This window comes from Neoarius graeffei, chromosome 27, assembly GCF_027579695.1.
Source record: "Neoarius graeffei isolate fNeoGra1 chromosome 27, fNeoGra1.pri, whole genome shotgun sequence".
Lineage (NCBI taxonomy): Eukaryota > Metazoa > Chordata > Actinopteri > Siluriformes > Ariidae > Neoarius > Neoarius graeffei.
The window spans coordinates 38,842,932-38,860,194 of NC_083595.1; the positions used below are offsets into that span (position 1 = coordinate 38,842,932).

A 17,263-nucleotide genomic window follows, 5' to 3' on the forward strand; every position below is an offset into this window, starting at 1 on the left:
TAACTTTGAATAATGACCTGGGGGGGATGTCTGTGCATGGGATGTATATGAAGCATGTACTGGATGCTTGTTTTTCACGTGCATGTGTGTGTGATACACACCAAGGAACCTCATCACTGCTGACTGAAAACAACTCCCCAGATCAGAGAGAGAGCTATAAATATGCATGTTTAACATTTTCATAATTACCCAGTAGTATTATCGCTATTGTTATGAAACTGAAAGCATCTCTGTTGGCAGCACCAGAAATAACTTGCCAAGAGCAATGCTTCCTCCCCTGGGCTTTGTAGCCAACTCGGAACCATGTCTTTTTCTAAATTTATATTTGCTAAATATAAATCTTATATTCTAGCCTTATGCAATTGGCATGATGGAATGAGAAATTGCAATCATTCTTATGTGTGAAATATTGAATGCTTTGAGCTATGTATTTGGATTGTGTATGTAGTATGTAAAAATATGTTCGGAAGCCATTGTTCTTCAAGTGAGAGGGTGATTTTAATAGTTATTAAGCATGAGTGCTGTGTGAAATACCACCTACAGTCTTGTCGCTTTGTTGTTGATGATAAACTTCAACATACTGTGCTGCAGTGGCATTTGTGAGGACGACTGTTTCAATTTAACACCTTGCTTTTGTCAAAAGTGTTAATTATCTAACAATAGTGTGCAATTGTGTGTAGGTAAGGAGCGCTCTACACTGTGGGACCAGGTGCAGTTTTGGGAGGACGCATTTCTGGATGCTGTAATGCTTGAAAGAGAGGGGATGGGGATGGACCAGGGACCACAGGAGATGATTGACCGGTAGGTGTGTGTGCCGCTTTATCCTGTTCTACAGGGTCGCAGGCAAGCTGGAGCCTATCCTAGCTGACTACGGGTGAAAGGCGGGGTACACCCTGGACAAGTCGCCAGGTCATCACAGGGCTGACACATAGACACAGACAACCATTCACACTCACATTCACACCTACGCTCAATTTAGAGTCACCAGTTAGCCTAACCTGCATGTCTTTGGACTGTGGGGGAAACTGGAGCACCCGGAGGAAACCCACACGGACACGGGGAGAACATGCAAACTCCGCACAGAAAGGCCCTCGCCGGCCACGGGGCTCGAACCCGGACCTTCTTGCTGTGAGGCGACAGCGCTAACCACTACACCACCGTGCCGCCCCTGGTGATTTTGTAACGGAGAGAAATTTTTCATGAAGCAATGATGGCAAATTGCCAGCTAAGTGGCTTAGTGGTTAGCGTGTCCGCCTCTCGATTGGGAGTTCTACTCACAGTCAGGTCGTACCAAAGACCATCATAAAAATGGTACCTACTGCCGTCTGGCAAGGCACGCTGCAATACAGATGCGAGTGGGGAGTCAAACTCTCGCGGTTACCAGAGGACCCGCCCCCCACTGTAACCCTAGCTATGTAATAGACGGGAGGCCAAGGGCTACGGAAACGTAGCCTGGCTAACGCGACTTCAAAGCTCTCCGAGCTATTGGTCTGGCCAAGCTATTAAGCCAAACCGTTTCCCAGAGCCCGTGGTTGACCCGCTTCCCTGAAATGCCTCAGTTTGCTACTGGTCGAAGCCAGAAAAGGCTGTGACGAAGCTTAAACCAATCACATCACTCTTTCCTCTGACGTATCCGACGCGACGGGGCTAACCGGTAGATTAAACTCTTACCGAAGCCAGTCGGGAGCAAGGCGAAAACGTCCTTCCTTTCAATAAATACCTCCAGGGCTGCTCTTTGCTCCGTTTTCAATGAGAACTTCCCGTTGAATGCTTTCAATACAGCATCTACCGCTGTGTTAAAGGCTTGCCGCTGCTCCATGTTCGTGATGTGAATGAAGCGCTTCCGGCATAGATTCTGTAAACAATCTATGGCTTCCGGTCGCAGTTCTACTACGTCACTGCCTTGAACACGCCTCTACCCAGGGCCGTTGGAGATGCTCAAAGTTGATTGGTTCCCGATTTTTTGGGAGCTTGGAAATGCTGTAGATAGCCTGCCTGGCCAGACTAAGCTCGGAACAGGCCCTCGTGTTGCGTCACGCTTAGAATGGGCGGGCCCAGGCTAACGGAAACGGAGATCGGCGCCGCCCTGTGCGCCACATGGCGTGGGAAGGACTTTGATTTGAATGGTAGCGAATTAAAGACCAGGATGTTGTGGTGACGTACTGTTGATGTGTTTTTGAGTGTGTTTGTATGCGTTTCTACTCAGATACCTGTCACTGGGTGACCATGACCGTAAGAGACTGGAGGATGATGAGGACAGACTGTTGGCCAATCTCTTGCACAACATGATAGCCTACATGCTCATGATGAAGGTGCATATTGTTTTTGGCTGCTTGAACATGCGCATTCTTACTCAAGCTAGTTTCCAAATCATTGTAATGTTTTGGTGGAATATGCATACATTTCATCTAGGTGAATAAGAACGACATCAGGAAGAAGGTCCGCCGTTTAATGGGGAAATCACACATCGGTTTGACCTACAGCCAAGAGATCAATGAGGTCTTGGACCGCCTGGCACAGATGGTAAGACCCAATCTAGTTCAACTGCATCTGCTTACATCTGCTTGAGCTTTTCTCCTCCCACTTCCCTTTTTACTAGAATTCACTGCAGTAGAGGAAAGTAGCCCTGTTAGTCTTACAGATGCTACTCTGTGATATTTGTCCAAATTCCTCCCTTCACCTGTTGCTCTGATGCATTCTAGCCAAAATACCTACTTGCATGGCCTGACCATTTTAATCCCTTCCAAACAGACGTCACATTGCTTCTTGCATTTTTTTTTTTTTTTGGACCATTGCTACATGCCATACTTTGCACATGTATGCATCCATCCATTATCCGTAACCACTTATCCTGTGCGGGGTCGCAGGCAAGCTGGAGCCTATCCCAGCTGACTACGGGCGAGAGGCGGGGTACACCCTGGACAAGTCGCCAGGTCATCACAGGGCTGACACACAGAGACAAACAACCATTCACACTCACATTCACACCTACGGTCAATTTAGAGCCACCAGTTAACCTAACCTGCATGTCTTTGGACTGTGGGGGAAACCGGAGGAAACCCACGCGGACACGGGGAGAACATGCAAACTCCACACAGAAAGGCCCTCGTCGGTCACGGGGCTCGAACCCGGAACCTTCTTGCTGTGAGGCAACAGCGCTAACCACTACACCACCGTGCCGCCCACACATGTATCCAAAATACTTCTGGCAATAATGAAATGGATATATTTTAACAGTAGAATAATTTAGATTAGATTCAACTTTGTCATTGTGCAGAGTACAGGTACAAAGCCAATGAAATGCAGTTTCTGCGGGTTACGTTACATTAACAGCATTTAGCAGGCACTCTTATCCAGAGCGATGCATAGCATACTCGGAGCAGCCTGGGGAGCAGTAGTTGGGGGTTAGGTGCTTTGCTCAAGGACACTTCAGCCATTCCTACTGGTTATAGGGAATCGAACCAGTGAGCTTTTGGTCCCAAAGCTGCTTCTATAACCATTAGGCCATGGCTTTGCCTCATTTCCTGTCCTTATTACAAGTCATTTGAAGGAAAAGAATCAGTCCAAATAGTGCCAGGCTAATAGGTACAGGTGGCTTTTGCATGCACCTATGCCACACTATAATGCTCAGAATTTTTAATAAATAAATTCATTATCCATTAATGTGATCATGGCACTATGAAAACACTGCTGTGCATCGGAAGAAATCTTTATTTATCACATGTGCACTTCAAGCACAGTGAGATTCATCCTCTGCATTTAACCCATCTGAAGCAGTGAACACACACACCCAGAGCAGCGGGCAGTCATACTACAGTGCCCGGGGAGCAGTCAGGGGTTAAGTACGTTACTCAAGGGCACTTCGGCCCAAGGCCACCCCACGTTAACCTAACCGCATGTCTTTGGGGGAAACCGGAGCACCCGGAGGAAACCCACGCAGACACGGGGAGAACATGCAAACTCCATACAGAAAGACCCTCGCCGGCCGCTGGGCTCAAACCCAGAACCTTCTTGCTGTGAGGCGACAGCATACCTGCCAACCTGTACGTATCTTGCATAGCCGCTACGAATTTTTACCTCATTGTACGACTGTACGTTTTCACATTAAAAAGTACGCATATCGTCCGAACTCGCATTTCAGTCAAGTTCTCGAAGTTGATACCGCTGATCTGTGAGAAAACTCAAAGCCAGAATGGAACGCTTTGCCCAATCCCCCCGCCCCTCTTCCAGAGCGTGTGGCTCCGCCCTCTTCACCCCCTCCTAGGGTATTAGGCAGAAAAAGAAATTTACCAGTCAAAAATAATATTTTATATAATCCTGATAAGCACCGCAGGTGTGAAGACGAGCGCCGCAGGCGCGAAGTCCCTCTAGGGGGGTCTGGGGGCATGCCCCCCCAGAAAATTTTTGAAATTTAGACTTCATTTCCTGCATTCTAGGACATTTTCAGGGTGAAATGGCGTGTAATTTTTGATCAGAAATATTGCATATTTTTACTTTGTATTTTTTTCAGTTTCACTCCTGAATGTATCAGATGTATGTATGGTGTTTGATTTGGTAACAAAAGTGAAAAGAAAATAAACAACAATGAATTGTATATAACCTTTTGATCTAGTTACAGTATTTAATAAAAAAAAAAAAACCAACAGTATTCTATTTTACCATACCCCAATGAAACCCCCTTGTTAATCAATGTATCACACATACCTTTTCTGTCTTTTTGTGGAAAAACGAATCAGTTTTTGTCACATTCAATTTGGGGCGTTTGTTGGGATTCATCTTGATCCAGAAGAGTGAGTCAGCAAAAAAAAATGCGGTTCTCCCGCCAAGAAAGAGGAAACTACAACGCAGGGTGTTTGGCAATTTTCGACCAATCAGAATTCGCGATTTATTCAGTCCGCATGTTACAAGATTCAGTGCGGGCCAAAATGGCGGAAACGATGAAATATTCTGATTTTTCATTTCAAGTTTTCAGTATTTTTCGTATTAAACTGTGTTTCTTACGATTTGTAAATGATGGCGGAACCACACACGGACTGGCCATCGGGAGTAGCGGGAGTTTTCCCAGTGGGCCGGTGGTTCAGTGTGGGCCAGCGGAGAAAAAAAAAAAAAAAAAAACAGTTGCGCGCTGGCCTTTAATATGATAAGCAATGTTAACAGTTTCTTTAACAAACTGTTAACATTGCTTATCATATTAAAGGCCAGCGCGCAACTGTAATAAGCAATGTTAACAGTTTGTTAAAGAAACTGTTAACATTGCTTATCATATTAAAGGCCAGCGCGCAACTGTTTTTTTTTTTTTTTCTCCGCCGGCCCACGCTGAACCACCAGCCCACCGGGAAAACTCCCGCTACTCCCGATGGCCAGTCCGTGTGTGGGCGGAACATAACTGGATTTATCGGATGACATGTGGGAGTATTCATGTGCGAAAATTTTCGGCATTATCGTCCGTTTCAGTATCCGTCTGTGTGTATACTTGCCCGTTGAAATCGGCAATCGCCCGTCAAATTTACGGGTGGACGGGTCTCTGCCTAATACCTTACCCCCTCCCCTTCCTCCTTCGCGTCTCTGACTTGAGTGCAGCGGTGCAGCCAGGTGGCTAGAGCGAGTCGGGGATTGAAACGTCGGTTAGAGACGTCGTTTTTATATTTGTAACAGAAACGGTTGTGTTTCACGCATACTCGAGCTTCCTAGCCGTTATTTTGTGCATTTACAACACCAACAGTACAGGCTAGTTCTTCATTTAACTTCGAAGCCGTCACTCGAGGTTGCATATTCGATGCGGTAACCAACGAAATCTGATTACAATTCCTCTCATTGAATCACTATGATAAGTACCACTTTATTGATGTGCTCAACAGAACGTAGCGTGTTGTATATCTTAAGGGCAGTCGGTAACTTCTGTCAATGGTAGCCTAGAATGTTTGCAGATGATGTGAAGTCGAAAATTGGTCATCCCTCTTATGAAAAAACCTGCGTGGTACTGCAGTATCAAATGCTTTTTTCTACAGTATTACTGCAGTAAATGCAATATTTCGAATGCAAATGCAATAGTTTGCACATGAAAAAGGCATACTACAAAATACTGCAGTGTACTGTATAATGCAATATTTTTACTGTATAATGCAATATACTTCCAACATGTTAAAAAATGCAAAAGTCTAAACCTATTGCATGGGAAATTTGTGCATACCATGTTTTGTGTTGAAAGTGCCTTTTTTACATACTGTATTAATTTAATGTGTTATTTATTTTGAAAGAGTGGCTCTGGTTTAATTTCATTTCATTTGCACATGTATTTGTTTGTTGTGCTTTTCAAAACGGAAGGAAGTTCCCAAGAGCCATCAATAACAGTTTCCCAAAGTCTATCAATAGGAATGTTTTACAAAACTGGACTATGTTCCCAAGGTCAATCAATAAAACTGGATTGAAAGTGTGTTTTTGGTCTGCTGGTTGTGGTCTGTGGGGGCGCATGCGCGCCGGGTTGGGGTGAGGTTGACGCGAGGGGGGGGGGGTACTCATGAAATTGTAAAATTGTACTCATAAAATTTTTTCAAGGTTGGCAGGTATGCGACAGTGCTAACCACTACACCACCGTGCCGTCCTTTAAATTAACATCCAATGTTAATTTATTGCTGTCCTCATGCAGGAGGCACATAAATATTTTGTGTACGTCACTCTGAGAAATCGCACTATACACAATGAAGACACTGTTTCATTTGAAATGCCTCTTCTACAGTGGGGCAAAAAAGTATTTAGTCAGCCACCAATTGTGCAAGTTCTCCAACTTAAAAAGATGAGAGAGGCCTGTAATTTTCATCATAGGTACACTTCAACTATGAGAGACAGAATGGGGGGGAAAGAATCCAGGAAGTTACATTGTAGGATTTTTAATGAATTAATTGGTAAATTCCTCGGTAAAATAAGTATTTGGTCACCTACAAACAAGCAGGATTTCTGGCTCTCACAGACCTGTAACAACTTCTTTAAGAGGCTTCTCTGTCCTCCACTCGTTACCTGTATTAATGGCACCTGTTTGAACTCGTTATCAGTATAAAAGACACCTGTCCACAACCTCAAACAGTCACACTCCAAACTCCACTATGGCCAAGACCAAAGAGCTGTCAAAGGACACCAGAAACAAAATTGTAGACCTGCACCAGGCTGGGAAGACTGAATCTGCAATAGGTAAGCAGCTTGGTGTGAAGAAATCAACTGTGGGAGCAATTATTAGAAAATGGAAGACATACAAGACCACTGATAATCTCCCTCGATCTGGGGCTCCACACAAGATCTCACCCCGTGGGGTCAAAATGATCACAAGAACGGTGAGCAAAAATCCCAGAACCACACGGGGGGACCTAGTGAATGACCTGCAGAGAGCTGGGACCAAAGTAACAAAGGCTACCATCAGTAACACACTACGCCGCCAGGGACTCAAATCCTGCAGTGCCAGACGTGTCCCCCTGCTTAAGCCAGTACATGTCCAGGCCCGTCTGAAGTTTGCTAGAGAGCATTTGGATGATCCAGAAGAGGATTGGGAGAATGTCATATGGTCAGATGAAACCAAAATAGAACTTTTTGGTAAAAACTCAACTTGTCGTGTTTGGAGGAGAAAGAATGCTGAGTTGCATCCAGAGAACACCATACCTACTGTGAAGCATGGGGGTGGAAACATCATGCTTTGGGGCTGTTTTTCTGCAAAGGGACCAGGATGACTGATCCGTGTAAAGGAAAGAATGAATGGGGCCATGTATCGTGAGATTTTGAGTGAAAACCTCTTTCCATCAGCAAGGGCATTGAAGATGAAACGTGGCTGGGTCTTTCAGCATGACAATGATCCCAAACACACCGCCCGGGCAACGAAGGAGTGGCTTCGTAAGAAGCGTTTCAAGGTCCTGGAGTGGCCTAGCCAGTCTCCAGATCTCAACCCCATAGAAAATCTTTGGAGGGAGTTGAAAGTCCGTGTTGCCCAGCGACAGCCCCAAAACATCACTGCTCTAGAGGAGATCTGCATGGAGGAATGGGCCAAAATACCAGCAACAGTGTGTGAAAACCTTGTGAAGACTTACAGAAAATGTTTGACCTCTGTCATTGCCAACAAAGGGTATATAACAAAGTATTGAGATGAACTTTTGTTATTGACCAAATACTTATTTTCCACCATAATTTGCAAATAAATTCTTTAAAAATCAGACAATGTGATTTTCTGGATTTTTTTTCTCATTCTGTCTCTCATAGTTGAGGTATACCTATGATGAAAATTACAGGCCTCTCTCATCTTTTTAAGTGGGAGAACTTGCAGAATTGGTGACTGACTAAATACTTTTTTGCCCCACTGTATCTAATTCTGACGCATCTCGTTTCATTCATGAGTTATGAATCCAAAAAGATGGAGTAGAAATTGTTCAAATCAGGTTTTAGAGGTTAAATGAGAGCTCATCGGTTATGTTGTGTCATTATAGAACGGAAGGGAACTTCCCATAAGGCCAAGCGGAAGCCGCCATATAAAGAAGCAGACTTTCGTCGTGCATGCTGGGACTGATACCACAGGGGACATATTCTTCATGGAGGTATGTGTATGTAGGAAAGTATAGATGGACACACCAGGGCCCTGTACTACGAAGCGGATTTTCTGGCTTACCAGGGTAACTTCAAGAGTAACTTCCCGATTAACCCATACTACGAAAGTTGGCTATGTTCAAACCGAGGTATGCTGCCATGGCAATTTACGCTGCATCTCAAATCTGCTCGTCTCAGGTTATGTTCTTGTTTAACCCGAGGTTTCCGATTAACCACACCCTTTTTAAACACCACCTCTCCACCGACATTTCCTCTAGAGACAATGCCAGCGTACCTGGATGACCCGTGCGATATCGGAGCGCAGATTAGAGATGGGATTTATGGCTCTTTGATGGGATCCGCATCTTTGTGATCCGTTCTTTGAAAAGAGCCGTTCAAAAGCCTGGCTCATTTGGCTCTTTTTAAATATTTATTCAGTTTTAAGAAGACAGCGTCTAAAGAAGCCAGATCCCTCTGCTTAGACAGTGACATCAATATTTCTGGACATACCTTTTATATAAAGCAACCTAGACTTACATTATTGTAACCCCTAAACGCTCATAAATAACCATTAAAAAACAATGAGGGCTTCAATGAATGTCCATGCAGAACGGCTTTTCTGTAAAAAAAAAAAAAGAACCCACTCAAGAACATAGTTATCAAGAACGCAAGAATATTTTATAGAAAAACACTTGTTTTACAAAAATATTTAAGTCTGAGATACAAAATAGATACAACTACAATAAATATAACACAAGAACTAGTTATCACACAAGAACATTTTAATAGAAAAAAACAAACTTTCTATATTAAAAATATTGAAATTGTAACAAAAATAGATACAACTAAACAGTCAGATAAATAGATAGTTATAACAAGAACACAAGATTATTTTAATAGGAAAAAACAAACTATTAATGCAAAAAATATTATTAGAAAAATAGATACAACTAGACAAACAGATAAATGAATAAAATACACAAAAATAGAACAAACAAAATGACGATAGAATAAATTAAATGAACGTCCGTGCAAAGTAGTTTTCCCACAATATTGTCATTAATATCACACAACAACATTATAAACTATATACAAAACAATTTGAACTATTAGGCAAACAGATAAAACTTGAATAAATAAAAGCCAAATGAATGCTTGCTTGCACGCGCGCACACACACCATTATGAATGATGTTTTTATATTTCATTTTCACCTGTTGCCAGGTGCGTTTGGCACTGCTGTTGCCTCTGAAATGTTCACAGGACATACACCAACTTAGTCAAAGGGACTGAACAGTCAGTCATCCTAATTCATGTGACTCTGTGCACATATCAGCTTAAGTAGGCTACTCCATGAATTTACCATACCAAATTTTATTCAGGATTTTTCGGACATTAAACAAGCTATATATGACTGGGGCCACGTCGAAGGACCATTTTCTGTGACTTGTGATTGATCATGAAGCTTTCTCTCATCCTATACTTCTGTTCTGGAACATGTAGAAGGGAGAATGTACTTGCGCATTTACCCGATCGGCAATTCGTTGCCAACATGCTTGCCGCTCCTTATTGGCAGCCGCTGCGTTAGATTTTGCTCTTAATGTTGTTTTGAACTCCTCGTAGCTTTGCATTATGACAGCGCATTCTTCCTCCGTGAAGTACGGCAACCGTGCTATTGTGAACAGTGGGGATTTGCGCTGATAACCTCCCCTTTAACGTGAACGCGCATTAACCCTGATTAGGTTAACACAGGTTCAACAAATCAACTTCATAACTGGCGTCGTAGTACCGTTTAACCCCAAACAAGATAACCAGGTTTTGTCAACCCCGGTTTAGCGGGGGAACCCTGGGTTACTTCTGGGTAGGTTGACCTCTGTTCATAGTACAGGGCCCAGGTCTGATCTACTCATTGTAACAGAATACAAGTGAGTTTTTGTAAACTGCTTTATCCTCTCGTGTGTGTGTGTGAGAGCAGGTGTGTGATGACTGCATTGTACTACGCAGTAACATTGGGACAGTGTATGAACGATGGTGGTACGAGAAACTGATCAATATGACCTACTGTCCAAAGACCAAAGTGCTGTGTCTGTGGAGGAGGAATGGACTGGAGACGCAGCTTAACAAGTTCTACACGAAGAAGGTCAGAACACACACGGTTACACATGGAAATGTCAGTGGCTGAATTAAACTTGACAGTTGTCATAGAGGGCTGCTAAATTTCTGTCTGCATAAAATGAATTGATGTGCAATTAATGTATTGTGCTTGCTACTCGTTTCATTACGGTTCTATCTGTGTGCACGCGCACTAGTGTCGGGAGCTGTACTACTGCGTCAAAGACAGCATGGAGCGTGCAGCGGCAAGACAGCAAAGCATTAAACCAGGTATGATGTGTGTCTTAAAGGAGCAGTTGCATAGGTCTACGAGTCATTCATCATTTATTCATTTCAGTATCGAATAGATTTCAGTGCAGTGGTTGTGAAATGGATTTATGTACGGTCATTTTAAAGCGAGACGGCCTTTCGGTTTCATTAAATCGGTGAAATTTAGTTCCAGGGTTCTCCATGGATTGAAAATATAGGGGGTGGGGGTCAATCGGATGACCTTGAAATAAATTTGCATAAATTTACATATGTCATTTGCATAGCATTTGCATAAAATACTCTCAAATAGTAATCATTTAGAATAGAGGAATCAATTGGACTGGTACAAAACGCATCATACATGAAACATTACACACTTACACATCATATTCAGACACATTGTTTGAAATGGAACTGGAAAAAATATTTTTATTTAGCAAACTACAAAAAAAGAACAGAAAAGTACAGAAAAGTTTTTGTATTAACTATATTCACACTGCTCCACAAAAGCTGACATTGTTTGAAATGGAAATGTAATTGCAGGCACCACTGGAAGAAATAATTTTTTTAGAGAGTAAAGTGCATTGAAAAGATGTTGTTTTAACTATATTTACACTGCTCCATGGCTATATTTACACTGCTCCATGGCTATATTTACACTGCTCCATGGCTATATTTACACTGCTCTATGGCTATATTTACACTGCTCCATCCATGTTCACCAGTTAACAGTCTAAGAAGATCAAAAAGAAAAATGACATTGTAATTTAAACTCGCCAACTTTGAACTTTGTTTTTATCCTTTATTTCTCTGCCGACAGTAACAATCAGTTATCTCGAACTTGGTGTCGATTCACACGTTATTATAAAGGCGTGTTATCTCCCGGCGCAAGAACAATGTGTCAAAAACGCCGAAGTGTAAAACGCTTTTCTTAGACTATAATCGTCAGACTGACTAAAGTAATTGCTGGTAAATGAGTTTCACACTCGGGTGTTGTCGCGTTGTCGGTACTCCAACAGAGAAAGGCTATCTGTCACAAAGAAAACAAAAGGACGTCTCTTCCTTTTGTAAAGGGGTGGCAGAAATTAAACGGGGGCGAGAATCACAGAAAGGGGGGCGGCCCGCACCTCTAAAACCCCTCGTGGAGAACCCTGAGTTCCCTCTGAAATTTGGTCATTGTGAGATGTTTGTTTCTGTAATATCTCACAAAATATCAGGCCATTCTGTCGCTAGGAAGTTATCTAATTTGACAGGATTTCCTAGCAAATAATGCACGTGAAATCACTTGCTTCGCACAGTCACGCAGACCGAGGAAGTCCGTGTGCGCAGGCGTAGGTTGACATTTGACCGTGCACTGACAAGTGCATCATTTTGTCACTAAACGAACAGCTGATCACACCGAGGTGCTCGCTGACCGCTGATATTTATTAGTTTGGTCATTTCCTTCGCAAAATAACCTTTTATTTTTTTTTCACGGTCCAAATCCTGCGCTCTGATTGGCTGGCGAGCGGGTCCGTATCCTACGGTACGCGCCCCAGTTACGGACCTCTGGCGACTCGCTCATTCACAGCAACAAACATAGTAGAACTTTTTGTCAACATTTAGCTTTTTTTTTTTTGATAAGATTTATCAAAAATCTTATACATTTTTGCCAGCATTTCTCAGGAGAATAGCATTAATTTTACAGCATGGATAGCGATAACGACAGTGTTCACAGCGAAAGCAAGTTTTACTACCCTGAGGAAGAAGAAATAAAAGAAAACATTTCAGGAGAAAGCTAAAAACCTGTAATTTGCTAACACCGAGCAAAAACATGGCTGAATCCTAAATGACTCCTATTTGTATAAATAGGGGACTACATAGGCAGCAAAATGTAGGTTTTTTTTTTTCCTGCCATGGAAGTGCACTTGTATACCGAGGAGGAAGCCATTTGCATAACAGCCGTGAATGAGGATTCAAAATGGCGGCTCGACTCGGTTTTCCCTTTCGGGCGCTCTCGTTTTCTGTTAGAATTTGTTAAAGAAAAAAATAAATATATTATTTACCAGCTTAAGGTCGGTCCGTATGGTGAAACACCGTGACCTCGGCCTTGAATACTGACCTCGGCCCAGAGGGCCTCGCTGAGTACTTTCAAGACCTCGGTCACGGTATTTCACGATACGGACCTCCCAGCTGGTAAATAACATATTTCTTCTCGCTTTCCGTTACTGTCGTCGGTCTTTCACGTTTCATTCACACACTCGCGTCCTCTGTTTTTCTCTCCTGTTTCAAATTTGTATCCCACAATGCCTTACGCACACAGGAAAAGCCCACCACATGATGCATGAAGTATCTTGAATTGGGTCACGGTGAAGCAGGAAAAAATAGCAGAGAATTTAGGCCCACGTGACACTAAATTCATTAATTGTTGTATTTAAAAAAAAAAACTAATAAAATTGGAAGTCTGTGATTCAAATTCAGTAGCTTGCGGTCCACTAAACAGAAATAATTGGGTGTCAGGGAACATTCTTTTTATGACCTACACTTGAAAAATCGAAAAGGCAGTCTACCTTTAAATGAATGGAGTCCTCTCGTGTGCATTTAAAGCGCCTTGTGATTTCAGTATAAATGCATCTGTTGCTCAGAGTTGTTAGGGAACAGAACCTAAACGAACAGCAACATGAAGATAAAGGGGTCATCAAAACAAGTCTGGGACAAGGTTCTGGAAAAGTACCAATCAGGATTAGGTTTTGATATAAAAAAAATATCCCAAATTAAATATTTAGCAAATTATTAAAACATGGAAAAGGATATGGCACAACCATGTTTCTGCACAGAGCAAGCCATCCACCAGAAGTCAGTGACCCAGGTCAGGAGGGTGTTTTAGTCAGAGAAGCAATTAAGACACCAAGGATAATGCTCAACATGATGTTACCACCACCAGGCTTCACTGTAGGCATGGTGTTCTAAGAGTGATGTTGCACGGTCTGCCAAATGTAACACTTTGTTCTGAGGCCAGAATGTTACCTTTTGGTCTCATAAATAATAATGAGTTCAATTTATATAGCGCCTTTAATGCTGGGCATACACTGCGATTTTTGGCCCGATTTTGACACGATTTTCACTCGTGCGACTCTTTTGGAGATCGGGCTGAGTTTTGGCTCAATTGTGCGTCTCGGATCGTGTAGTATACATGGGGTACCGACAAGCGATTAACACCTCACGACCTCCTCCCGATCGATCGGATGAAAATCAAACCTGTTTGAAATCCTGAGCATCACATCCGAGCATCGGATCGTATAGTGTGAGAACAGGAATCGTAAGCTGCGTGCTGTTTACCCCTGCGATTCACTCGTACAGTGTGAGCAGCAGCTGAATACCGCGATTGAAAAAATCGCACAGTGTATACCCAGCTTAACAAACCCAAGGACGCTTTACACAGGAGTTACCAAAAAAAAAAAGAGCCACACTAGGAATAGTGTGAGGTAAAGAGAAAAGTTTTCAAGTTAGCTTTGAAGGAAGAGAGAGTGGAACAGTCACGAAGCGATTGTGGTAACGAGTTCCAAAGTTTAGGAGCAACAACACTGAATGATCTGCCACCCATAGATGCCAGTTTAAAATGTGGGACGGTCAGAAGTCCACAGACAGAAGATCTGAGGGAGCGGGAGGGACCGTACAAATGAATTAGCTCACGGAGATGGGAAGGAGCGAAACCATGAAGAGCTTTAGAGGTTAAAAGCAAGATTTTGTATTTGATCCGAGAAATAACTGGCAACCAATGCAGTTGCTGTAAAACAGGAGTAATATGAGCGGTGAGTGTGAGGACTGTAGCCGAGTTTTGGATGTACTGCAGGCGATTGAGCAATGTGGCAGGGAGACCATAAAAGAGAGAATTGCAGTAGTCAAGACGAGAAAAAAATAAACGCATTGACCAACATTTCAGCATCAGTTTCCAAGAGAAAAGGGCGGAGACGTGCAATATTGCGGAGGTGAAAGAAAGCATTCTTAGTTTAAGATGGGGTTCAAACGTAAGGGTGGAGTCAAAGAGAACGCCAAGGTTTTTTATAACTTGGGAAGGACTTATAGACACGCCATCAACATCAATGGTAAAACTGGAGAAGTTCAGAACCTGACCAGAAAACCTTTCTTTCAAGTGTTTTGCTGAGTCTCCAACATGAACAGATCATCAACTCTTCATGATTCCTTTGACTGTATGCGTGTGTAGGTCCAGAACTGGGAGGAGAGTTCCCCGTGCAGGATATGAAGTCGGGTGAGGGGGGTCTCCTGCAGGTCACCCTCGAGGGGATTAATCTCAAATTCATGCACAGCCAGGTAGGAGGCCACGTCAATGGCCCAGTTTATCATGCATGCATGTAAAACGTCAATGCCCACCACCTGCACATCTTCAAACTCCAACCGTTCCTCTCACATCTCATATTTTGTTTTTCTCACCCTTGTTCTCTCTCTTGCTTCCATGCTCTCATTTTTCCATACTGTTTTTTTGTTTTGTTTTTTAGTGTGGCTGTCTTCCTCAGAGAACTTCTGAAATAAAAAGAGCAGAGATTAAAATATATATATTTCAGTGTGAACTCTAGGGCTGACATAGTAATTAATTAAAAAATGTATTCTGCTGAAATCTTACTGACATTTTCCCCTCATTGTAAACTCCCTCTGATTATCAGATGGTATCCATGGTAATTTATAGTTCTAACAAAAGTTGAAAAGATTGGATTTGGATGAAGGATGAACCCCATCCCAGAAAAATAAACTAAAATCATGGTGCAGTTATGAAAACTTCAAAACCATGACAGCCCCAGCAAAATCTGAGCTCTGAGATATAAAGAACTCCTTTTGGTTCCCAGAGAGGTTCTTGGAGGAGGAGCTCTCTCTTTTTTTTTTTTTTTTGGGTGCTTTATTTGCTGGATGTTTGTCTTTGAGTTGCCTAGTCACAAGCATATCTTTATTTTTTTTAAGGTGCACATTACGCATAAACTGTGTCAGTATTAACTGTTGTTCACTGTGGTACCAACCCTTTGTCTTCACAGTGTGTGGATATGTGTTGGTGTGATTTTTGAAATGTTTTGGTATGTCTGAGGTAAGATGTAGGATAATGAGTCTGAGTGTGTGGGCCAGTGATGCATAATACAGGTTAGTGAGTAGAGACAGGACTGGACTGCAGTGGTCTAATGACTTCAGTACATTCTACAATAGAAGGGTTTTACTAGAAGTCTGAACACCAGCCGTTTCGAGGTTAGTGAAATTTTGACATATGGTTATCGAAGTATTGCCTTTCACATCTTTGGGATTTGATGTGAAACGAGACCCGTTTCTAACCTAGAGGGAAACTGCGGTGCTTTTTTTTTGTTTTTTGTTTTGTTTTTTGCTCTGTTTATTCAACAATAAGGCAATAATTTTTGGGATTTATGAGGCAGAACAGCTTCAGTGCACTATGGCATAGCTTCTGCAAGTATCTGGAAATACAACCCCGATTCCAAAAAAGTTGGGACAAAGTACAAATTGTAAATAAAAACGGAATGCAATGATGTGGAAGTTTCAAAATTCCATATTTTATTCAGAATAGAACGTAGATGACATATCAAATGTTTAAACTGAGAAAATGTATCATTTAAAGAGAAAAATTAGGTGATTCTAAATTTCATGACAACACATCTCAAAAAAGTTGGGACAAGGCCATGTTTCCCACTGTGAGACATCCCCTTTTCTCTTTACAACAGTCTGTAAACGTCTGGGGACTGAGGAGACAAGTTGCTCAAGTTTAGGGATAGGAATGTTAACCCATTCTTGTCTAATGTAGGATTCTAGTTGCTCAACTGTCTTGGGTCTTTTTTGTCGTATCTTCCGTTTTATGATGCGCCAAATGTTTTCTATGGGTGAAAGATCTGGACTGCAGGCTGGCCAGTTCAGTACCCGGACCCTTCTTCTACGCAGCCATGATGCTGGACTTGATGCAGTATGTGGTTTGGCATTGTCATGTTGGAAAATGCAAGGTCTTCCCTGAAAGAGACGTCGTCTGGATGGGAGCATATGTTGCTCTAGAACCTGGATATACCTTTCAGCATTGATGGTGTCTTTCCAGATGTGTAAGCTGCCCATGCCACACGCACTAATGCAACCCCATACCATCAGAGATGCAGGCTTCTGAACTGAGCGCTGATAACAACTTGGGTCGTCCTTCTCCTCTTTAGTCCGAATGATACGGCGTCCCTGATTTCCATAAAGAACTTCACATTTTGATTTGTCTGACCACAGAACAGTTTTCCACTTTGCCACAGTCCATTTTAAATGAGCCTTGGCCCAGAGAAGACGTCTGCGCTTCTGGATCATGTTTAGATACGGCTTCTTCT

General features: G+C 42.6%; 1 protein-coding gene across 8 annotated transcripts in view; it reads left to right on the plus strand.

Moving 5' to 3' along the window:
- madd (MAP-kinase activating death domain) overlaps positions 1 to 17,263 on the plus strand; it is a 178,246-nt gene that overhangs the window by 148,095 nt on the left and 12,888 nt on the right. For all 8 annotated transcript variants that reach the window (XM_060911682.1, XM_060911686.1, XM_060911689.1 and 5 more), the window contains 7 exons: positions 681 to 801; positions 2,207 to 2,312; positions 2,413 to 2,523; positions 8,463 to 8,570; positions 10,534 to 10,698; positions 10,868 to 10,940; positions 15,124 to 15,230. In XM_060911682.1, coding sequence (XP_060767665.1) covers positions 681 to 801; positions 2,207 to 2,312; positions 2,413 to 2,523; positions 8,463 to 8,570; positions 10,534 to 10,698; positions 10,868 to 10,940; positions 15,124 to 15,230 — 791 coding nt within the window. The remainder of the gene's footprint in view (positions 1 to 680; positions 802 to 2,206; positions 2,313 to 2,412; positions 2,524 to 8,462; positions 8,571 to 10,533; positions 10,699 to 10,867; positions 10,941 to 15,123; positions 15,231 to 17,263) is intronic.